At 38.6% G+C, this 24,953-nt stretch overlaps 2 protein-coding genes across 4 annotated transcripts in view; one reads left to right on the top strand and one right to left on the bottom strand.

The window, feature by feature from the left end:
* Nucleotides 1–20,448, bottom strand: part of srgap2 (SLIT-ROBO Rho GTPase activating protein 2) — a 91,752-nt gene extending 71,304 nt beyond the window's left edge. For all 3 annotated transcript variants that reach the window (XM_027144343.2, XM_027144346.2, XM_027144344.2), the window contains exons 1-2: nucleotides 20,307–20,448; nucleotides 19,115–19,628 (exon numbers count right to left, since the gene is read on the bottom strand). In XM_027144343.2, coding sequence (XP_027000144.2) covers nucleotides 19,115–19,181 — 67 coding nt within the window. In that variant the 5' untranslated portion in view covers nucleotides 19,182–19,628; nucleotides 20,307–20,448. The remainder of the gene's footprint in view (nucleotides 1–19,114; nucleotides 19,629–20,306) is intronic.
* Nucleotides 20,449–20,805: 357 nt separating this feature from the next.
* Nucleotides 20,806–24,725, top strand: fam72a (family with sequence similarity 72 member A). The gene is made up of 4 exons (XM_027144339.2): nucleotides 20,806–21,446; nucleotides 22,177–22,254; nucleotides 22,506–22,630; nucleotides 24,021–24,725. Exons 1-4 carry the CDS (start codon nucleotides 21,301–21,303, stop codon nucleotides 24,113–24,115), a joined length of 444 nt encoding a protein of 147 aa, XP_027000140.1. The 5' UTR covers nucleotides 20,806–21,300; the 3' UTR covers nucleotides 24,116–24,725.
* Nucleotides 24,726–24,953: the final 228 nt, after the last annotated feature.

The raw sequence follows: 24,953 nt of genomic DNA, 5'->3' as shown, positions 1-24,953 counted from the left end.
GGGAGGAGGGAAGCATTGTGATCATGGGATTACGCAAAGCATGGACGAACAACCTCAGCTATTCTGACACTCTGGATACATGCTCTCGGGCCAGCCGGTTCACTGGTGCATTGTAGAAAGACAATGGCTGAGCCACCACACCCTTTCCTCTCTCTCATGGCTGGGAGGACAGTGGAAGACGAGGTGTCTGAGACCCGAGCGCTACTTGAAGCTGTATAAATAAGATTGAGACAGTGAGGGACATTCCACAGTACCCATGATACAGGGTTTTGAGTCATCACAGATGCCTAATGAAGACCGAAGTCTTGCCAAAATAAAGAATGCGAGCTTCATGCCACCAACCAAAAGCCTGAGCAAGAGAACTCAAAAGATCCCAGCCATCATGTGCTTCATGTAGGAGCCAGTGTTTAGCTTATGGCACTAGCATGCTCTAATGAGCATTGGTTTATTTTTCCCATAGTGGCCCGGGAATATGGAAGAGCCTGTGACAAGAGACAAAAAATTTAAACGCTTCGCCTTGGCCTGCTGCCTATATTGATGTTCCCCCCACGTTGTTGAAGTGTGTGTAAGATAAGAAAGCACATTCACAGTTTCTGTACAACAAACACACACCCTCTCTGTAGAACCAATGTCTCTTCAGAGACATTTTCTTAGTTTTTTTTTTTTTAAAAAAGCAGTGTATTATTGATGTCAAAGAAAACAAATACAGTAGTCCCAGTCAGAGTTCCCTTGTTGTTAGGTGGGTTAGCGCTATTCAGTGTCTTTTCTGTTTAGATCTTTAGATTAAAATGCTAGCAATGAGTTTAGTGATTCCGCTGCTAATTTATTGATTAGTAGTAAATTTCCTAACTGTACTGATGACATAGGAAGACGCTGCTAGCACAGTATCTTTTTATAGGAGAAAATATGTAGTGTATAGACAGAGAATGTAGTGTATGTACTGGTTAAAAGAGAAAATCTTTAAAAACAGTGTTATCAGGCTGAACAGCACGCACAACAACCTTGTCCACCATCTTGCTTGTGTTAAGTTGAATGAGTCATGAGACTGAAATACATAATTGTTTCTGAACATTTCACTTTTCTCAGTCCATACTACAAAGTAAAAATGGTGTTTTCAGAGGTTCCACTTGGAAGTGAAAAAGTCTCAAAAAGACTGAATACTTTGGCTTTTCAAATGTATCCAGATTAAGATGGAGACATATCTAAACAAGTAGAAAAAGGAATGGACACAAACGTGTAAATATCATGGAGGCCTGGTTGTACACAGCAAACCGTCCTCAGCTCAGCGTCTGCCGATGTATCAGTAGCAAGAACAAACTCGCAATGACAAAAAGGCAGCAAACGCACACAATCCAGCACCATTGACCTCCTTTTTCTTTCCTCTCTACCAATCATCATTATTAGGCAGCCAAAGTGCTGTTTCATACACACTAAATCATTCAGCGTTTATGACACTATTAGTAGAACAACCTTGTCCGGTTCACGCTGTGTTCTGCTTTGTACTGCGACAGATGATTATTCATCAGAAACACATGGCAGCCTACAAATCAAGCGGCTGTTTCAGCACGTCGTGTCGATTGGTAGATGTTAAGGATCTTACGGGTGATGGTTTGAAGTTGGATGCCACCAGATAACAGGCATGAGGAATGTGTTTGAACCCAAGCTGAACTCACATAAATTCTAACAAGCAAGACTGATTTCACAGAATTTTGTCAATCACAACGTGTCTTTATAACAACACTGGCACTTCATTTTCATAAGTTTGCCTTGACAGGCGACAGATATCTACTATATCCTTGTTCTGACTGCAAAATGGAAAAAATAAATAAATAAATAAATAAATAATTCACAACAGTCATCACAGCTTGGATCTGTTTTCCAGGTCTACTTTTAATTATTCATATAATCCACAGAAAACCAAAGATATGCAGATTCTCAGACAAGTGAGAAAGCGGTTACATTTGCATCCAGAAAAAAATAATTAAATAAATAAAACCTAAAAAAAAACCTAGATTGGTTTGGAATTTCAGTCAGATTGGTCTCAGTTGGTTTACACTCTCTATATTTTTTCTGGCTCATCAGTAGACTGAATAACTATAGCAAGCTAATAAATACTAAAGACTTGACAAACAAACAAAATCACAAACAGTACAGATGACCAGTGAATACAGTACATAATGTATGAGAACATGTATGCTGCCAAGCTGTAGTTACAGGTTTTTGGAGAGTTTATATGTTCAGCCAGCTTTCGTTCTACTAAAATTGTCTCTGTTTCTGGAAGGTTTGAAGGGGAAAAAAAGGACACTGAATACTTTAAGTGCAAATACACACCCCAAGACCCTGTTGAGATAACAGAGTTACAGATGGGTTGAATGTATGCTGTGCATTGTACCATAGTGTATCAAACGCTTTCTTCACCAGCAGACTGTTTTTGCAAAAGATGTCAGAAACCATAATAGGTTTTGTCTGAAATTAGCGATTATAGCTGTGCTTGCACATCTGCTCTGGGCAGCACGCACAAACTGCTGTCACAGGTTTAACGGAGAGCTTGCAGCCTTTGGACATGCTTAAACAGGCAGCACCTGGTGTCTTATGTACAGTATCTGACAACACACACAAACACACACACATATTCCCAAACACACACACATATTCCCAAACACACACACATATTCCCAAACACACACACACACACACACACACACACACACACACACACACACACACACAATTCATCTTTTGAAAAGAAAGTTAAGAGAACAGGATTGACCACAAGACCCACAAGTATGCAGCCTAAAAGGTATCATTATATTCTGTGCTTTTGTTAAACCGAACACCTTCCAAGGGTGTTAAAGGTGCGTGCTGCATAACTGATCTTTGATTCAGTGTAGTTCCAGGTGCTGGGTCTCATTTTAGCGAACGACTAACAAAATCCAGATCTAGTCTAAGTGTCTAAATAAGAAACTGCTGTTCCGGGAAATTCAACAGATCAGATCTGATTCTAGAACAAGTACAGCCTGAAATATCAACAAAAAATTACTTCCTGACTTTTTTCCCCAATTCTAAAATGATTGCGCTTATTTCTAGGTGCATTTTCTTATTTTTATGCTCTTATTCCATTGCCAGATAATTTAGCATCTTTTGTAAAATTGCTACTTAATCTTGCAAGATATAACATGAACTGTTAAATAAATAAAATACTTCAGGTAGTACTAAGTTGTGTTTTATTGCATACATGCTAACTTTCCTCTGAGGTTAACTGGTTAACTCCTGTAGACTTTTGTGTGCACAGAAAGTCTACCAAAGCCAAGATAATCCTCTTTTCTACACTGCCTTTTACAGAAAAAATGTTACACAAAACAAGTCCTGAAGAAGCACAAACATTACAGGTTACATATTTGACTCTCGGTATAGAGACCAGCAGCTCCTGACCCCAGTCATTAGCCTGACTGGCATGTTGGTACCATATTGGAATTATAGGATATGTCTGAGCAACGAAAGGACATCTGGTTTGGGTGATTTGAAAGCCTGAGGCGGTTTGAGCCGTCGTCTTCTACAGTGCTCAGGAAGCTCCCACAGCTCTTCACAGGAGTCTCAATGTATTAAAAAAAAAAAGTAACCCACACAGGGTTCATTACTGTGCTTGTGAGCAAAGAACCGAGAGGATTTGAGAAGTAAATGAAAAATGGAATATCTGTTTATTTAACATACCTTAGTGATAGCTATGTCTAAAACACCTGAAATTATGCTAAGACAATTGTACAGTTGAACACATTGAAGCAGATACACAAGTGATATCTTAAGTCTAATTCATTGATTATTTTAAGCACACTCCTATATTTAAACTTTATATTTGACTCTAATGGCAGATCATTTTGCTTTTTTCTAGAGATTAATACTTAAAATTAGCTAAATAATCTGGTAATACAACAAAAGCATAAAATAGTAAAACGTGTCTAGAAATAGGTTTAAGGCCATGTTCACACTGCGAGTTTTAATGCTCAATTCGGATATTTTGCTCAGATCTGATTTTTTTGTTTGTCTGTTCACATTACCTTTTAAAATGACCTATATCAGATACCAGTGTGAAATGTTTGCTGTTTCGAACTGACCCGCATGCGCAAACGAACAAGAACAATGACGTCACACGCAGCACGCCGTTGCACTAAAAAGTTGGCAAGGTTCTGGAGGAAGTAATGTATCATCTGGTGCAAGCAAACATATCATGTAATGCTATAATGTGAAGTATTCAATGCTGGTTCACGTAACCACTTTATATAACACTCTTAATACACACACATTACCAGTCACGTTTGTGTCATGTTTTCGCCGGCGCAAAAATAAAATAAAAATTTTCGTTGGCGCAACAAAAAAAAAAAGTTTTCACCGGCGCATAATTGTGACGAATGTCGATGTAGATTGACGTAAAAGTCGCATCAAATCCACCTTGGCTGTTCACACTGCGGCCACATTGGAAAAAAATCAGATTTGGGTCTGATTCAGGACCACATATGGAAGTGATTTGAGTGTTCACACTACTCCTGAAGAGGTCTGACCTGGTCACTTTACCCCCAAAAAAATCAGATTTGGGCCACTTTTACCTGCAGTGTGAACAGGGCCTAATAGTCTTAAATTAAGTGTATTATATACTAGATCATTTTGACCAGACTGAATATATTTTGATATAGTACAGATATAGTACAGATCAGAAACACTGCTACACAGCTTACAAAGATGAATTATCGAACCTATCCGTTTATTTTCTTGCTGCTAAGAAAGTGCTAACACATGCTGGCTTTCATGGTAGTTTCTAGGCTGCCTAGCTAATCGTGCAACACTGCTACTGCTTGCTTGTCTGTTTTAGTAGGAGTGGGGGGGGGGGGGGGAGAGAAGAATATTAATCAAAAGTTGAGAATTATTTCAAGAAGGAGGACGGGAAAGAGCAAAGCGACCGGACAACTGTAACCTAGTGAACCAGCATTAATGCATCCAATGATAGAGATGTAAGCGCTTATGTACGACGCTCTGGATAAGAGCATCTGCCAAATGCTGTAAATGTAAATATAAAAGTAAAAGATATAGCAGTGTTTATATCTGATCACAGTGATCATTTCAGTTCACTCCAGCTGATTATTTGAATTGTACTGCTCAGGTCAATCAATATCTTGATGCTAATTGCACCAGAATTGCCAAGCAACATCGATCATGTCGTCTCTCAGGCTTTGAGATGCAAATCAAACTTTATAAGACTGGGCTGGGTTTTTAGATTTGACAGCAAATTGTGAGAACAGTTTAGCTGAGGAAGCATATAGCACCATTTGCAATGCTGTTATAGAGATAATGGTGATTAAAGGAAACAACAGATTACAACACGAGGTGGTGATAACGCTAAATCAAGTCTGCACTGCACTTTAGCGTTATCTGCATTCGGGCTACATAGTGAGCCATGTGTGAGTGTGAAGAGAAAAGAAACAAAACACCATAGGTACCATTTAATAAACTGGGAATGCTTCCAGTTGTGTCAGTTAGCACATCAGCAGTGTTAGCATGGCGTCAACAAATGGAGAGATAGAGAGAGGGAAAGAGACAGAGAGAACGCACGCAAGTGAGAGCACAATGCAGATCTGCAAATACAAGGAAAAAAACCCTGCATAATAAAAGCAAACCAATGGGAATATGTGATAAACGACTTCATTAAAACAGCATTACCACACATGTGATTCAATCAAAGCTGTGGCATGCAGCTTGCCTTATGGAAATGATTTCCTTTTTTTTTTTTTTCCAGAAAACCCTGCTGATATTCAACACCTAACTGTCACATATTATGCTAATGGCTCAGATAATCGCTAGTGCATGAAACCCATAGCATTATAACGGGAAATGACCTTCAGGTGGGTGAAAGATTACTTAGCATTACTTAACTGTACATAAGGATATAATCTGGTTTGTTGTTGTTTGGCATGTAATTGGCTGTTTCCACTGGTCCTCTGGTTATCAGCTTACACCACACGGTAGAGGTTACAAAAAGAAAACGAGGATTAACCTGCCAAAGGTTGCACAAATCTTCTGCAACACCTAAAATCGATCCACCTTAAACATGTGAATATTCCAATCTAATATTCCAGTGTCCACTTTTATCACATTTAGGTATATCTGGAAGTCACACAGCTCCAGGATTCAGGTTACAGAATGTGGAATTTTTTATTTTCTCAATGCGCTTGAGAAGGTTTCCTCGGGGTTCCCTGGTTTCCTTCCATCGCCCTAAAACATGCTGGTAAGGGAATTTGCAAATCGTCAGTACAGTCAAATTTTGATATGACAGCGTTTCAGTGGAACAGTGAAAACTTTTTGCAATATTTATATACATTTGTACATACAGTACCTATAAATGATAGCCATAATAACTATATTCACTATCCAACTGCATTTACACCTGACAGAGACAAGCCAAAGTGTATATTAATGAGAATACAGTCGGGTTCAATTCTATTTTCTATTAGATTACATAGCAGTGTAATATGGCTACAACCGCCGGGGCATATAAAGGCTTTAGAATAATTTTTTCAGGAATCAAAATAGACATAATGCTTTTGGTTACAGCTCAGTTATTTTGGGAAAAGCAGACAAATCCTTAGTCTTTCATAGATTTTGGTCTGTGTTTTTCCACTTTCTAGCCTGGAGACCAGTTGGAATGATAAGATGAGCAAAACAGATCACAGTCACAATGGCAATACTGTAAATCCTGCTTTTTATTTTCCTCTGAATCAGAAATCCTTTGAATTCAAAGGCAGCGGGCCAAAAGGCCACACACTGGTCAGTGACTACAATCAAGCGGCTGAAGAAACAGAGACAGGAAACAAACCGGGCTTAACACAAAGAACAAATCTGTTTCCTCCCTCGCCCCTGGGACTGCTCCGATATCCAATATAGTGAGTGCAATTGTTTTTCATTTAGACTGTGTTTATTTAGAGGAACTCCTGCCCTTTATTCTCCATTTATTGACCAGTTAATGACGGATACGAATATGCTTTTGCTAAAGCACGTCAGGGCTTTTTATAGCCCTGAATTTAGTTTTGTGTAGGTTCTTATATCAACATAAACATCCTGTGTGGTAGTAGTTATGATTGTAAGACTCGATATGAACGGTTTGAAAAGATCGTAATATGAAGTATTAATTGCAATTGGAAATATGTATTACTTGTTAAAACAAATAAAAACAACTCATCCAGGCTTTTTTAAAGTCCCGACTGAAGTGTCAAATACTTAATTGTGTGGATAGGTTCATGTTAAAGATCATGTGGTTACAACTGTTTAGACTGAAGCTCAACCAATCCAAAGTAAATGTGTCGTATTACACCCTGACTACAACCAAGGCGAGTGGAGAGTGAAAAAAGGAAGAAGGAGCGGTGTAAGAAAGAAAGAAAAGAACAATGGAGAACAGAGATCGTTTTGGTCCTTTGGTTCTCCACAATGCTCCCATTGTTAGGCTTGTACATGGTGCAGTTTAACAGAAAAAGTGAAGGAAAGTGCGAGATAGAGAGCACTCGGCTCATGTTGCGTATTCTCACAGGTCTCAGGCCAGGTGCTGTCGTCACATACAATCTGTCTTAAGTGCAAAGAGCAAATAGAATGGGATGAAACAGTCATACACTACATTTGCTCCCCCCCCCCCCCCCACCTTTTCTCTTTTTATTCGGCGGTAACTTTTATGTAAAGGGACTTCTTTGAAAAGGATTCTGTGTCCAGAGACGTGCATAAGATCATAGTAGGAAAAACAGGATGTGTTCTAACCTGAGGGGTAGAACTCAGACCTGCTACACTATTCAAAGGGGGTTTTCCGTATCGTATATCAAAAAATAAATAAATTAAGTAAAAAATAAATAAACAAATTCTATGACTAAAACTAGGATCTTGCCATTAAGGAAATATGTGAGGCAGGGAGTGTGTTACGTCTAGGAGATACATATTATTGACACACAAAATATTAGATTAGGGGTACAATTTATTAAGAAAAGAAAAGAAAAGAAAAGAAAAGAAAAGAAAGAAAGAAAGAAAGAAAGAAAGAAAGAAAGAAAGAAAGAAAGAAAGAAAGAAAGAAAGAAAGAAAGAAAGAAAGAAAGAAAGAAAGAAAGAAAGAAAGAAAGAAAGAAAGAAAGAAAGAAAGAAAGAAAGAAAGAAAGAAAGAGGGAGATATGACTAATGTTTGACCAAAACTTCAGACCAAACATTTTTGCATACAACAGTTTACATAGCAACCTGTTCAGCCTGGGAAAATGTTCACGTTTTTGGAGGAAGTGGTTTTGAAGACCGCTTTGTACAAAGGGCATGGCCTAAACAGCCTTTTAGTTTATTTAATTCACCATGTTTAGGTTGCACTTTTAAGAATTCAGAGCACTATAGAACTTTTTTTACAGCATTAAGAAAACTGCAGAATCAAATACAGCTGAACAGAAAGCACTTTCCCACCAACTACAGAAACCAGAGACTATGGCTCATCTGGTCCCTTGAGGAAATAAGAGTTATGGAGCTGAAAATGGACACAGCTCAGAGCTAACAGTCCAGCTTTGCATTTAACTTAAACACAAAAGTGCAGGAATGTAGCCACTGGCTGTATGCAAATACCATTAAACCAACGAAGAGGTTCATTTACATTGAAGCAATCTTGAGTTTGAGTTGTGGTTCCTGACTAGGTAAGGAATACAAGGAGTTTTAGCAAAGTCTGAAAGATCCCAGTGCCCGATCGATGACTGGCTGGGTATTGTCATTTGTAATAGAAGCACTATTTGGACATCTGTTATATAATGTTTCCAGATGAAGTCTTTAATGATTATGTCTGATTCACATATTAGGGGTAAGAAATGTCTGTATAAATGACAGATTGTCTGGACAATGTATACCTCGCCATTACACCAACCAAATAAATAAATAAAATCCAGAAATCAATAAACTAGAAAAGAAAAGCGCATACACAAGCCATACAGTAATCCCACATATATCCTACCAACACATACCTTCAATTTGAACAAATTTCTTACAATAAGTGTTAGCTGTAGCTTCAAAAAGTGGCCTGATTTGCTTATACTTATGGCACAAAAAAGTTTTGAAGTCGTTATCTGTTTGGTGGGTTTCTACAGGTTTTCAGGAGATGTGTATATGGTTCTCCTGGAGACAAAAAAAATCCTTCGTGCCTGTATACTTTCCTCATGGAAGAAGGAATCTGTGGTGATTACATGTGACCATGACCATGAAATGTGACCATGAGCGCTTATAAGGATCAGCTAAATGCTGGATTCATAGGACAAACTCATTAATTTGCAGAACTTTCTTAAAACTATGGCCTGCTTTTGTAGAGACAACGACTTTATATTTTTTACGTGTCAGTCAGACACCTTGTTGGGCGACCCTTGGCCAATCTTCTGCCATCAGTCTGAAGATTTATCTGTGCAAGAGTAGCTCCATAAAGACATTTTCCAAAACTGGAGCAGAAGAACTCTTGAAGAAGCTGACCTCAAGCCCACTGTACACCAAGCAGTCTCGTCAAACTTCATTTCCGGGTGCTCTTGTGGAAAAATTAGCACAAAAATCCTCACAGGATTCTCCAAAATGTAGAATCCAGCAGAGTGGAGTTTATTAGAAGAGCAAAGGGGAAATAAATTTGTGATTGTCAGGTGTCCTCATACTTTTGGCCAAAGAGTGTAGGCTATAAATAACAGCTAAAATACAAGAACTTGCCTCTAGCTAACAGAAGCAGATACTGGAAAGCAGTAAATACCTGGTATCAGGTTGGTTTCAGTGAAGGACAAAAGAAACTAGAGTGTCCTGGAATGTTTCCACCCTAAATGTTCCCTTTTGGATTTTTTTTTACTAATAGAACACTGTGGATGAGAACTATACATTGTATAATAAGAGTTTAATAATAATAATAATCGGCATTTTATAGAAGATTCCATTAACTAATCTCAAAGAACGAGGCGCATCTAGATTGTAGAAAATTAAAATGGTGTCCTGTTATAAAACCAAACAAAGATGTGATCATATCAGTAGCCAATGTGTATCCCAAAACGTATCAGCATAACATCTGCTGTCTCAAAAAATTGCCTGCAGCTACTCCCTACCAGAAAATGGAGACTTCAAATAGAGGAAGTGGACAGACTATAAAACCCACACAAAGGTGATGTCGAAATATGACTATATAGTCCAGTCAAGACTGCTGGAACAACTGTTACCAATTCTACAATCTTGAACTACAACCTCTGTCATCTTAGGAGTTGCGTAACGTCTACTGACTTCTCAAGCTGCCCCTGACAATGATTGTGAATAGATTGAGAAGTTTCTTTTCCTTTTCTTTTTGCCAACTGCAAACGATTCCAATAAAGCTACAACCTTGAAGAAGACAAGGATGAAAAGCCCGCTAAAATGCAACTCCAGTTGAGATTTGGACGACAGAGATGTAAATTGCCTTCCCTTCCACCGCCTCCAGTTGCCCCCCTCTTCCCCTTTGCCTTGGCAGGGAGCAATGAGAGAGCTTGATGACTTTACCTTGCCTCAAGACTGCTAGCAAGTGATACTGCGGGGAATTCAGCAAAGACTGACTGCAGAATTTTATTACTAAAGCCCACACTGTCCATCACTGAGACGGGAAAGAAAAATCTTGGATGCTGATTAAATTGTTGCCGAATTGTTGAGAGAAGGCTCTGCACCGAGGGTTTTAAATGGAAACTGGAAAAGCAGAGATTGTCTGACAGATGGTGGAGAGATAGGCTTATCATACCCCTTCCTCCATCTTTTTCTTTTGCCGCCAGCTTCTCTTTTATCTTTTGTCATTTTCTGACTCAGCATGGCAGTGTGAGCTCCTACTGTATGGAAATTGTCTTCCAATTATTCGGCGTTCTGCTACACTGCATAGCCGTTTAATAAACGTATGGATTGAAGATGAGCGAATGACAATCGACAGAACAGAAAGCTGATTGTCGACACTTTCTGCAAATTATGCTGAGGCAGCAGACCACGTTCGCTCTTTTCTAACCTTTTCCTTTTTTGTTCCAAACTAGTGAGCATGTAAATCAAAGATGCAGCTAATTAACCAATGGAGTGGTTGAGCCTTTGTCATTTAGTTTTGCTTCAATATCTGAACTGGATTATAGATACCGAATGAACAGGATGAGACAACATCAACAAGGATTTGCCCAAAATCTTTAACTGGACAATGTTTGCTGCAACACAACAGATTTAACCTAAACACTGGCCTGACTTGGTTTAGCACTCTTCCATGGAACTGCTCAGTAATTTATATGCTAATGTGTGTTCATATTAATGCCATGAACAAGCCAACTAACTTGCTATACTTTTCTGCATTGTTAGTTGCCACTTGTAGGCAGTAGTAAGGTATCTGGCCAACCAAACAACAGGACTAGACAAAATAAAATGCAAAAATCTTGGTCCAAGAATGAGTGATGCACAATGCTGACCACGCGTTGACCATATTTAGACACATACTTGTCTTTTAAATAAGCAGTCAATCTCAAATCTGAATTTTTTACTGCTCATTTTTATTTTTATATCTTCAGACTTCCAAGGCCACCTCCCAACGAGCCGGCCTTCCGAAAGGACATGCAGATGGTCTGGGTGAAGTTTCCAACGTGGAGATAAACTAAACTATAGCGACAGGACACGTGCTACCAGCGTTGTCTCCTGTTCTTCCTCTCAGACTTAAACAAAACATCCTCCCATCGGACTACTGTTTTCGACGCAGTCAGCATTTTCTCCTACAGCACAAACACATAGCTCTCGGTTATAGCACTGCAGCAAACACGCTCTCGTTATGGCTTGGCTGCTGCAGCTTTCCCCGATCGATGAGAGTCTGCACTAATTCTGCCTCAGCCATTAGGTTGTATTAAATCCAGCGCAAAGAGATTAGGGGAACCTTAACGATTTGTTCCTGGGGATGCAGTGTGTGAGTAAACAATGGCTGATGGTGAGCCATAAACCCAAATGGCTGCCTGATCGTTGACCCACACTGATTAATGGGTCATGTGTGGTTTGGGTTGTGACTACTAGTAACATGCCATATTTAGTATTCACTTGTTCAGGTGTCTCTGCGAGTGTGTTTTCGACTCAACACCGACTAATTGCTGTGCCACTGTCTGCTGAGAACATGCCTTATGCACTATTAATTATGCGTAGCGATACATGGACTCCTCTACCCAAGCAAAAGCTTCCATCCCTCGTCCCTCCTGCCCTTGATGTCTCTATCAACAGATCCCCACAGTCTGGATACTGTGTTGCTGCTTGCCGCAATGAATACCAGGAAATTGGTCACATAGAGTGTGCGAATGGCAATAATCACTTCCTTTCTGTGAACTGTCTACTGTCCAGGTTTGCTTGGGGGCTCAGTGGAGCAGAAGGCATGTGTTAATTAACCTCATATTCCAGTGGGAAAGATGTGAGGATACTGTCGCTAATGTAAAAGGTGTGAGACGGCAAAATCGTGAAAACTTTGGTTGCATCTCTATTTCCACAAAAAAATAAATAAATAAATAAATAAAAACACTGATGCTTCAAACAACCACACTAGCACTTTGACATTTTCTTTCAGTTGTCTGTGTTTTTATTAAGCTGCATGTAAGAAAATATAACAGTATGAGAGAGCTTTTGAAATCATTCTGTAGGAAAGAAAAGAAAAAAAAACCCAACACATTCTTCTAGCCAGCACATAGTATTCCTTGCAAAATCCCCCTTGTATCATTCCTTGTGCTTTTATTTTTATGGCTTTTATACATTACATGTCCCACTGCTTTACGAGTCCCTGTCTGTATCCTGGCTTTCTTTAGCATCTTTCCAATGACCCAGAGGGCTTTATCGTATTCCCTGGTATCACTGCTACTGCGGGTCTGATGTGCTTTATTTTACTCAACTCCATCACCATCATTTCTTGCCAGCTCTTAAGAAAACCAAAGTCGACCCTGAGCTGGCCGAAATGATTGGGTCGATTTTTAATTATTCAGCTCAGGATTCAAAAGATCTAACTTGACTAGTTCTAAATAAATGAATGAATGAATAAATAAAAACCCAAGGTGTATGCTAAGAGACATGGGTAATATGTAGCTACAAAATGAAAAAAATTGAAAGCTGCAATATTAAATATGGATTTTGTTCTGAAAACTGAGAGAGATTTTAAAAAGAAAAACAAATCCAGTTTCTGTAACAATCCCTGGCGCTGAGACCAAGAAACAAACACCCGACTATCACACTGTACTGTACATGTGGTTCTTCTCCAAAACCTAGTGAAAAGGCTTCCTAGAAGAGTGAAGTTTACTAATACATCTAAACATCCCCTTTTGATGTTTTAAACATTTAAAAGCTCAATGAAATGATGCCTATTGTTCTGCTGGAATTAGCCACTCCCATTCATTGAACTCCTCTAGCTAACGTCTTAGCATTGTGTATCAGATTGTGTAAACATAGTAGCTACATATTTTTGGTGTCAAAGTAAAGCAAGATCTATAAGACTATCGTTTACACTTCTGTTTTTATCATCCTATTTGCAAGGTCCAGAAATTTACCTGTAAAGAACATGCTAGCTAACAGCCTATAAAGAACAGCATAAAACAAAAAATCAAAATTACCTGCTTCAGTTAACTCCTCAGTTTATTCTTCCCAGAGAGCGCTACTTTTACAGCTTAAAAGGTGGGGTCTCCGTTGTTTGAGAAATGCTTCAGAAAACTGCGTTGGCCCGCCAAACAAAACAAAAATAACGTGTAGCCAATGAGCAGAAAGGGGCGTGTCTTGTCAATATTGGCGGAGAGAGTGTTCAGTGCGCATGTGTGACATTAGCAGAAAGCCGTTTTAACATTGACATGGCAGATAAAAACAAAGAAAGAAAGCGAAGAAAGGCTTACAATAAGGCAAGAAGAGGTACTAACAGAATATGGCTTTCTATCAATTACAGTACAGAATACTAAATTAATCAATAACACTTACTTACGTTACTGCAAGTATTTGTGCCTGAAACATGTGCACACGCTCCAAGTCTTCTGTTTCCATGTTATCGACAGCAATGCTACGAGCTCTGCCTTTCACCTTTCACCTGCCCTTAAACCTTTCATGGTACAACACACAGTACTACAAAAACACATTTGTATTACCGTAGTATTACTCATTGAGTTCAATTATTTCAGAAAACTATACCCTCGGTCAGCTGCCCCAACAGGTTCCGCCATAATACTTAGTCTGGGTTATACTTGGGTTATACTTGTCTGGTGCATGTGTGGGCGGAGCTATCAAAACAGAGGTGGGACCCATTTTGGTTAGGGGCATGTTTGTTTTGGTGATTTGAAATGTCAACATTGGCCACAAAGACTGTCACTACTTCAAGGTGATACTGGTCCCTTGTAAACTACGGGGGTAACACCATGTGAGCTTGTGCCAGTGCAGCATGGATGAATCGAGAAGAAGATGCCAATCCGCCTCAAGGCCAAGACGTTTTTGCCCTGTGGTGCTGTTTGGAGTGGAATACAGACAGTCTATCACCTTTCTGATTCAACTCAACAACCACACCAGTCACGCAGAAGACTCAGAAAGAGAATTGGAGTGATATAATTATAGAAGATATGTTAGTGACGAACATGGCTCCTGATGATGTCTTGGACTAAAAGAAGTGGAGAGCGGAAGGCACGCATGTAGCCGCTGCATCAAGTCAGGAGAGACTGGAAACTGTTACCTAAATGAGAACCTTTTAATCCCGGCTCACTAGTGAAATCTCCAATCACCTACAGAACAGAACGCCAAAGATTTAACGCTTATTGATGTTGCTGGTCAGTTACAAGCCTAAGAAGGCAAATCGTCTCAGAAATCAATACATGGGGAAACCCATCACTCACACACACAAGTGAAATGTTAACGTTCACATGGAAGAATCTATTTCTTGAGCATTTATTTCTCTTCAAAAGAACATGAATAGCTTTAAGGAGCATGGTGAAGCCAAATAGGAATGCAGAAATGCACTAATAAAACGTATCTAATCTAGCTGCTGATTCGGAGCACCGTGTAACTCTTCAGCACGCACCGTACCACTGTGATTAAGCTCATTACCGCATCTGCAAACACGGCAAAAACAGAGTTAGTGTTGCTCATCAATTAAAATTGAAACTGTGTGGGAAATCCCTTTGCATTCCCATGTTGTCTCAGGTTTCTCTTTTATTCTCTTCGTGTGAAGGGATAGGAACACGATTGCTACTTCCTGTTCTTTATACTAATTCTCTAGAGAATAGTTTTGTTTACGCAAGACACGTTCCACAACGCACGTTTCGAATGGTATTGTATATAAAAACAAAGGCCGTTTGCAATCTATGTGCATCCTGAGAAAAGAATCGGTGTGTGCTAATGTTTCTGTAGGAGTGGAAAAATGATCTTTAAGCATTCCTTGCACCGTTCGATTTAGTACATGCTTCATTCGATTCAGTACGTGATCCAAAAGATTTGATTCAGTAACTACCATATTTGATTCAGTAACTGCCGCATTCTACACTTGGTACTTGCTCTGTTCGATTCAATTCAGTAACTGCTGCATTTGATACGTACCTACTGGTCATACTGATCGGTATACGTGTGCAATATTGATACAATCTGTGGATACTTAATCCCCCGTTTTGGCATCGTTATTTGACCCATGATATCCACAAATTTACCAAACTGCAACATTTATTTTCTTGTTCAAACCTACAAGAAGTTACTAAGGTGTCAGTGAACAAGAGAGACCACAAAGAGCAACGCTTGAAACCTATAGCACTTAGCTCTTCCACATCAGTCCTGTTGTATTATGGGAGAGAACACTGTGCATTGGATCGTTACTGTAAAATCTCAGAAGGAGCAGTGGATCCTGATATTTCTCTCCTACTGATTTATAAATACTCTGATATTCTGAATGGCTTCTGTCTCTTGCTGCTGTTGCTAAACTTATGGACATAGGCTCAACACCTTAAACCGATACGCCCTTTCTACAACATTCACACGACCATTAGAAAGCGCACATGTCTTAAATAAAGCTTCGGGATGATGGTGTCTTCCTCAGCCCAGGCAACTGAATAAAATAGATTTTGTTTCATTTCAAGCTGACCAGAGATTAACAGTTCAATAAAGAGCAGTAACGATCTGCGCCATTTTCCCTTGTGAGGATTAAAACGATTCCTTCGTTGATACAAACCACAAATAATAGCTGTTAAACCTCACGAGAATGAAGCATGAAAGGTTTTAGTGAAGAGTACCAGCAGTACAATCTCCATATTATTCTCTTTTGTTGTGCTATCCAACTTTACGTGTTAACAATAAGGCTCGGGAACTAAACAAACACTGTAGATGATGGTCAGGTCTAATGACTTTACAGACCCAGAGACACTTTCTACTTCTTCATATTGCGACAAAATTTTCATATAGTGCATCTGTACATTCTTACACACACTGCCACTACTGTACATTTGTGTATACGCACAGTATCACACGTGCTCATCACACGTGTCTAACAGTTTTTAACCCTGATAGCCTGTAATAGATTTCGTACAGGTATTATGGATTGTGGATTCTTTCTGTATGGTATCTTGCGAGTCAAACAGTAATGTGTTTGTGACAACAAATTTCCTGTTGGGGATTAATAAAGTACTCGTACTACTTCTACTCTCGCACCCGTTCAGTGTTGCAGTGAAGTTTTCTAGGTGAACAAGTTCATGACACCAAACCGAAAGTTGCTCTTTTTTTTTTTTACAGACTCCCAGTGTTCCACTTGAGAAGAATGGAATGACCTCGGCTTCACCCTGCGTGTCACTTGGCCAGAGATTACACAGCTCCACTGTTCAGAACTTTGGAAGACCCCGAATCCACAAACTGAGACAAGCAAGACCAAGCTAAACAAAACACTGAGGCAGCCAAATTTATTTTGGAGTTAATCCTTATAAATTAGGGGATTTGTCCATTATCTCTTGAATGCAACAGGGTCTGTGTGGTTCAATAAAAACATACACATGTCCTTGGCTCTTACTTGATGTTTAGAAAAATTTAATCTGTATGCATAGACAAAATCCAGCATCTTAAAAGAATTTGCTGGTCGCAATTTCAGAATGTAGAAAGTGATGACCAATAAAAGCCGACGTCAAAGTGTCTGGATTTTTGTCAGTTTCTGAATTTTTTGATCGATATCTCAGCGAGACACACCTCTATGATGTTTGTCTTAAAACCACCAATACAAGACCACAAAACTCACCAGACAGCTACAGATACAGTAGTGACAATAGTGGGTGAAATATATTCAATAAATAAATTAAAAAAAACCTTAATGGACAGAAAAAAATTCACACTATATAAGATCACTTGAAGAGATTGTTTGTGTGACGCCTTTTACCACATGAACCTGGATTGGGTTGCTTGATGTTGTAAACAGAATGTAGTCATTTTCGTTAATCACAGATGTATCATTAGTGCAGTTTCATTAGGTATGTTTACACTCTTCCATTATGATCAAACTGAATTAATTTAATCCAAATTTAAATTGCAGGTTCCAAAAAACTTATACATTTTTTTTTTTATGAGCCCTAAACATTACAATCTTAATCAAATATCCAATTACATATATTCCTAGCAAAATTGTCACTTTGAACGTTCACACCACTGCACAAAGAATTTTTTTTTATTGGTTTTGGAAATCAGATTCAACATGAATTTACGTCATTTTTCCCCCTCTTTACTGAATTATTTCATATCTACACCACCTTTTCAATCCGATCGAAAGATCATTCGGATCGAGATCGGTCGGTTCGGATGAGGTGTGTACAAGGCGGCTTTTTTTTTTTTTTACTCCGACTGAGCCATCGATCCAATCACTAACATATCATTTGATGGCATGTAAACCTACTCATTGTGACAAGGAAAGACAACATTCTATTATAGAACCAGTCCAAGATTTGACTTGGATCACGTTGAACCGAGCAACAAGTAATAATCTTAAAATCCTGCTGTAATCTCACAGTCTAACAATCCAATATCTGATTTAATATATGTTAGGGGGGAAAAAACGCTGCTCTTTGAGAGTTATGAGATCTTTACATCCCATCGATCATGAACAATAGAATAATGCACCGGCTATCAGAAATATATAAAAGCTGCCAGTTGATAATACAAGGATAATAATGATTACTCTATGAGGATCATATTATTATTATTATTATTATTAAGCCCTTGCTTTAAAAAAAAAAAAAAAAAAAAAGGCTCATTTAACGACTCCTGTACATCCAATAACAGGTTTAATTGTGAATCCAGATGTGGAGGCTATCACATCTGGATAGCTGAGAAGAGGAGAGGAAGGCATTGCTGGTTAGCTTTTACCTTAGAAAGGCAGGATATTAGACGTGGTGCAGGAATGAACAGTTTTATTGAACATATAGTTGTTTTTAATGGAAGATCTAGAGATGTATAGAAGATTCTATAGAAGAAAACGATGGTGTTTATCGCCTTGCCTATTGATTACGACAGGAATTCCTGATTTTAACAGCAGAGGGAGAAAACGACAGAATCACACATTTACTGTAGTGTGAAGAGGTGTAGGGTAAAAGAAAACGCCCTGCCTCGTGCACACAGGGTACCTATCGCACCTATAGCCATAATACGCGTATCCATTCTCGTCATACTCATATACATGCAAGTGCACAATAAATACACAAATCTAGTCTATGGGTGAAAGAAAATGGGCTTCTAACGCAACTGCATTGCAATCGAGGAGAGAATTCGGCTGATCATCATTGATATACGTATATGGCAGATCTATCTATCTATGCATTGCGTCTATGCCACAGCCTATGCATTGCTTTGAAGCTTATTATTATTAACCCACCTGCACAATATACATAATATGATATGTTTTTTCAGCTATAAAGCAACAAGGATACAATTTCATCGTTATGTGATTTAGGATTTTAGGGTCTATAAAGGCTTGATTTTAAGTAGCTGTGGAAAAGAAAAGAAAACCCAAATATATACTTATTAATAAAAAAGCTGTTTATGGCCAAATAATGTGTTATCACTAGCCTACAGAGGAGGATCGTATAAACTAACAGATGTGGTTTACACTTACCTTTTACTTGAGTTTCATATTCGGCTATAATCTCCTTGTCTTTGCGGAATTTCGCCGGAGACGTCATGATGGTCAAAAATGCGCAAACACAAAAAAAAGAAGGATAACAAGGATACAAATAATAATAAAAATAATAATAGAAAAACACTGTTTCCACCGTCTGTGTGTTATTGAGATATCCAATAGGCTGTTAGGTGTGCAGTAGTGGAAACGGAGAAATGATTATTTCATATAGAAGCTCGAGCTGCCCGCATTACGCGCTGCATTACGCGCTTCCTCCCGCACTGCGCTCTCCAAGTGCGCCTCCGAAAACCGGGAGAGGAACGGAGCAGACTTTCATTCCCTCCTGACTACTCAAGCTGATGTGAGGAGATCCAAAAGTTTTAGTTTGCTTTTGCGCACACGCCTTTCTGCACAAAACGCGCGTCTCAAAAAAGTAAAAGGCTGGAGATGTATCCGGAAAAGTGCAGGGCTTGGTTTAAATACTGCTCTTTTGGAAGCAGAACAATGTAACCTTGAAAAAACAAACAAACAAACAAACGACAGAATGAACCTCCAATACTGACTATAATATACATGCAAGATTTTATAGAAAAGGCAAGATGTGAGCATGCATGTTCGTTTTCCCTACTACATCGATCAACTCGAACAGCACGTGCTTTAAAAAAAGGTTTTATTTGAATGTTTCTTTAAAAGGCACGTGCACGCCCTGTGCACTGCTTTATCAATATTATTCACGTAGCAAACGTGTGTCACATGCATGCATACATACATGCATACATACATGCATGCATGCATGCATATGACAAATGATTCATCCGTGTACTACTGTTTAAATAGGGAAGTTAATAAATGAAATAAAGGAATAAATACATAAATAAATAACTCTTATGCAAGCCAAGTGTACTCCTTTATAACTGTTATATACATCTGTAGGACTATAGAGTTGAGCAGTAATGCGTCCACCAGATGTGTCCTACACACACACACACACACACACACACACACACACACACACACACACACACACACACACACACACACGTCTCCATTCGGCCACTTTGTTTCCTCACTTTTTTTTTTTGTTCCAACATTTTAACTGCACTCCTATAAATACTGTTACACACACATCTAAATTTAGGAGTCTAATACAACAAACAAACAGCCAAACAGAAAAAAACCAAAGAGTTACCTTGAGAGGTAATTTCCATTCCTCTAGTCTAATGCATCTCGTTCCAACTCAATTTGATCCAAAATTCTTTCTCGAGATGCGGTGGAGTGAGTTATCGGAGTTTTTTCCCCAGCTCTAACCCCGCCCTTTTTCGTGGAAATATTGCAAGCCCAACCCCCTCTTTACTGCCATTGGTCGCCTGAAGCGGAAGTGGACTAAAATCCGACAAATCCGCTACAGAGGCTGAATCCCAAATGCATCCTTATCACCTACACACGTGCACTACATAGTGCATATAAACTCCTTCATGGGCGCCATTTTGAATTTCTATAACATAATTTAAATACGAGTTGTACTAATGAATGTATTATATTCACAACAAATTTGGGAACAGTGCGCGAACGGAATATTAGTAAACAAAAACAGCACGTAATTAGACAAAATACAAATCGCAAACAGCTATTTTGAGCTGTCCGAGATCATAGATCACGTGTTCGGTTTTATCCAATCAGAGTCCAGAATGACTCGTTTTTGAAAATGTTTCCGGAAGTGCATATGTTTGTTTAGGCTAGCTTAGCCTACTTCGCTCTATCATCCTCTTTGTAGTTCAGCGTTTTAATCGTAGATTTAATTTATCTTTATTTAAATCTCCTGTCTTAAAAAAAAACGAACATAAAAAAACAAAACAGCATCCGTTATGTCCTTACAGCTCGACTGCTAATGCACTAGCGAGCTTTGTTATTGTCACTAGTCATGTTTTGCTAGCTGGATGTCTTGTGTTGTAATGTATAAATACGGCGTTTTAGCTCTGTAGACCTGTCAGGCAGGTCATCTAGGAATCTTTTTGTGAGATCCATCTTAGTTTATTTAATATCAGAGAGCTAAATTTAAAGCCAACGTTAGCTCACATCCGGTTTAAACAGCCGCAAGCAGGTAACGTTAGGTTTTTAAAAGGAAGTGAGCAGTTTCTGATTGATCCGATCTGCAGGTTTTGTTTGTTTGCTCGAGCCCTACGATGTCTACGTCCAATTTTAAGAATAAATGTGTTGCTCAAGTGAACTGCATTTACTGCGATAGCCTTCTGTGTACAAGAGGAATGAAAGCTGTGCTTTTAGCTGATACTGAAATCGAGCTGTTCTCCACTGACATGCCTCCAAACAGGTGAGAAAGGATCCTGACTGCTCGGTAGATCCATTTAATAATAATGAGTAATAATCATAATCATCATAGCTTATTATTATTTTTTATTGTTGTTATTAAAGCCTGTTCTGACTCTGTCTTTAACATCTTATTTTTTTTTATTTTTTTTTATTTAAGCTGAGACACTACAGGTGAATAAAACCATTTTCTAGAATTTTCTTTGCATCGAAACTTCTTCCAGAAAGGTTTTTTTCTTTTTTTTACTATTTAACAAAGTCTCCACTGACATCATTGTGTGGCACGTGAAGACTCCTGAATACAATGTTTATCCTGGAATATAGATTTGCATTTAGTTCTGAATATAAGACATTTATCTTAAGGGAAAATGTCTTATTTAAAAATACAATATCATGCTTTTTACCCAAGGAAGTGTGATTAATATGGTTTGCATTAGAAAAGGTTTCACACTGACACACACTTTGACTATATATATAAAAAAAAAAAGCTTGTCCGTGATATTTGACATGATAGTATTGTAGCAAGTTGGTGGAGCTTAAATTTTCCATCAACGTTGTTAATTTACAATTATGTGTCAGATATGGGGGACGACGACAACATTCTTCTTTCTGTAAATTGGTCTATTAAGTCCTATAGACAAAGAACAATCTAAACTAAATGTCCTTTTAATTTCTCCTTATTATGATAACTGATTGCTGCTGTGTATTATTTTCTTTCTCTCTTTCTTTCGCAGGACCGTCGATTTCGTTGCAGGCTGCTATTCGACAGAAAGCTGTAAATGCAAATTAAGAGACATTGCTTGCTTGAAGTGGTATGTAACACGTTAATTTTTATGAGCATATATTTTCAGTCAAGTGAATAATTCACTTTCTTTAAGGGTGCCAATAATTCCGAAGTGTCCTTTAAACTACGGTGTTCCACAAGAAGCACTTGTGTGTAAATGAATGAATAACAATTGAATTCTAACTTGTTTGTTAGAGTCTGCTTAAAGGCAGCATTGTGCATTTTTTTAAATTGTGTCTTATTTCTGGATTTTTTTTTTTTTTACCTGTACCATTTCAGTGGAAATGTTGTGGGGTATCATGTAGTGGCTCCGTGCAAACCCTGCCTGCTCTCCTGTAACAACGGCCACTTCTGGATGTTCAACAGTGAAGCTGTTTCCACCATTAACAGACTGGACGCATCAGGTTTGGGGTCTCGGGAAAAATTCTACATTTGATATACACAAGATTAGTCATAACATTAAAACAACATGGATTACCTGTCAAGGGCATGTGAACACTTAGTTCTTGAAGTTTGACTTTGAAAAGGGATGTGGGGCGACCTTCACAAAAATAGGCAGGTGGTTTTAATGTTGTGGCTGATCTGTAGAATTGATCTCAGGTTGTTTCTTTTCAAATGTATTAAAATTGATCTAAACTGGAGTTGAGGAAAAAAAGGAGATACAGACAGCACGAGAGAGCGTGTGAACGCACATTCAAACAATATAATCAAACACGGGCTTCCCAAACACTCTTGAAGTCTCCTTGACTTTTCAATTCTACATCCTACATGACATGAAAATCACTCCTTGTCCTTCTTTAAGGAAATTTCAGTGTTTAACTGTGAAAACGGAGACTTGTGGATCAAATATATCAAGCCAAAAACAAATCACTATAAATGCTATTATTATTGTAAGAAACCCAAATCAATAATATTTCTTTTAACTGTGTTTAATAAAAACCCTTGCATAAAAAAAAAGTAAAATCCAGTTAATTGCTAAATGAGGTCGTCTGACAAATCTCGCTCTGGCTGAAGCGGTAACATTTGATTGCATAGTAATTGCTGTTCTGTGTATGTTTTGTGATAAAGTGAAGCTTTATCACAGATTTAAGAAATGAGAAGCACCCGTAGTCTTGGGCTCGTCACAAACGGCATCATTCACGGAGAATAACCTGACAGCTGGTACAGCTGGTGTCTGGCAGCATAGTAGTATCTACTGTTCAGAGTTCCTCTCATGCAAATTTAAGATTTGCATCACAACCACGTGGACTGAAAGTCTGTTATATGCAGCGTGCATGAGCATTACCTTAACTCACCGCCCAGATGGATTTCCTTCATCGCTTTAAGAACTTGTGCTTTATTTGCATTCAGCCGTTTTTGAGCCTGATAAAAATACACAGGTGCCAAACTTCTGAGGGTTTCTTGTTGATTCCCTGCAGCGACACAGGAAACACATAAAAAACAAGCCGGTTCACTAGAGCACAAGAACGTGTGTGTGTGTGTGTGTGTGTGTGTGTGTGTGTGTGTGTGTGTGTTGTGTGTTGTGTGTTGTGTGTGTGTTGTGTGGTGTGTGCGCTAGTGGTTACTTGTCTTTTTTTTTTTATATGATTTTTTGGTGATTATTAGATTTTAGCCCTGTCTTATATCCACATATAAGAGATTTTTGTTCTACCTGCCTTCTAGGAGCCATAACAGACTTGTGTTTTTTTTGTTTGTTTGTTTTTTGTTTTTTTCTTTTTCCCCCAGATCAAATTTATTCAGATAAATGTGGCGTTATCTTAAGTGTGTGATCGAGCTCGTCTCTTCCTCTATTAGGAGTGAATCTGCTGCTGTGGGGAGATCTGCCGGAGCTGGAGGGAAGTGAGGACGAGAGCACAGACAGCCTTTCAGAAGAGGAATACCTCAGATAGAAGGTCATAGAGGTATCAGTGCCCTCTTCCTCCGTTAAATAAGTACTTGGGAGACTCTTGTGAGAATTGCCACTTGAAGCACATCCTGTTTGTTGACTATGGGGTGGGGGCTGGGGTGGGGGTGGGAACGCAGATGCCGACGCCGCAGATTGATGAAGCTTTTTTGTCTTATCATTGCACCCTCGACAGCAACCTGCTTTTTCGAGTACATTTTTGCTACAGCACCAGACACGACTAGATCCTTTCAAGTAATTATCTTCTTGCTGATTTCATCCCATTCGATAAACTCTGACAACTGGAAGAAAAAGTGATGTGTGGGGTGGAAAAAAAAAGAAGCAAAACTGTCCAAATAAGCCTGTCGTGCAGTTATTTCAAATGGCAACAGTGTGCATTATTAATTAACATTAAATTTTTTTCCGTTGTTTCACGGAAACGACATACTTGAAATGTAAAAAATGTGAGCAAGATATTTTCTGTGAAAGAATCGCAGAAGCACTTCATCACGTGTATTTTAACTTTTATTTAAAAAAAAAACCTCTTGAGTGTAATTTGAAAAAGTCTTGCGTGTAATTTGAGTGAAATTCATGAAAACAGTTCAATTCATGAATAACTAGCGTTCATGAATAATAAACTAGCAATTCATGAATAATAAATAAGAGCGTGAGTGACATGTGAGTTGGGGATATGTGAGTGCCAAACCTGGGGATGGACGGATGGATGAAATGTGTGTTCTTTTTCTTTTTTTTTTGTACCAATTTTTACTTACATAATCGTATGTAAACCTTATGCTACGTTCACACATAGCGACTCAGAGTAAAAGCGATAGTTCGTTTTCAGT

The sequence above is a fragment of the Tachysurus fulvidraco genome, chromosome 2 (genome assembly GCF_022655615.1).
Source record: "Tachysurus fulvidraco isolate hzauxx_2018 chromosome 2, HZAU_PFXX_2.0, whole genome shotgun sequence".
Classification (NCBI taxonomy): Eukaryota; Metazoa; Chordata; class Actinopteri; order Siluriformes; family Bagridae; genus Tachysurus; species Tachysurus fulvidraco.
This window is presented reverse-complemented; position numbering and strand designations above follow the sequence as displayed.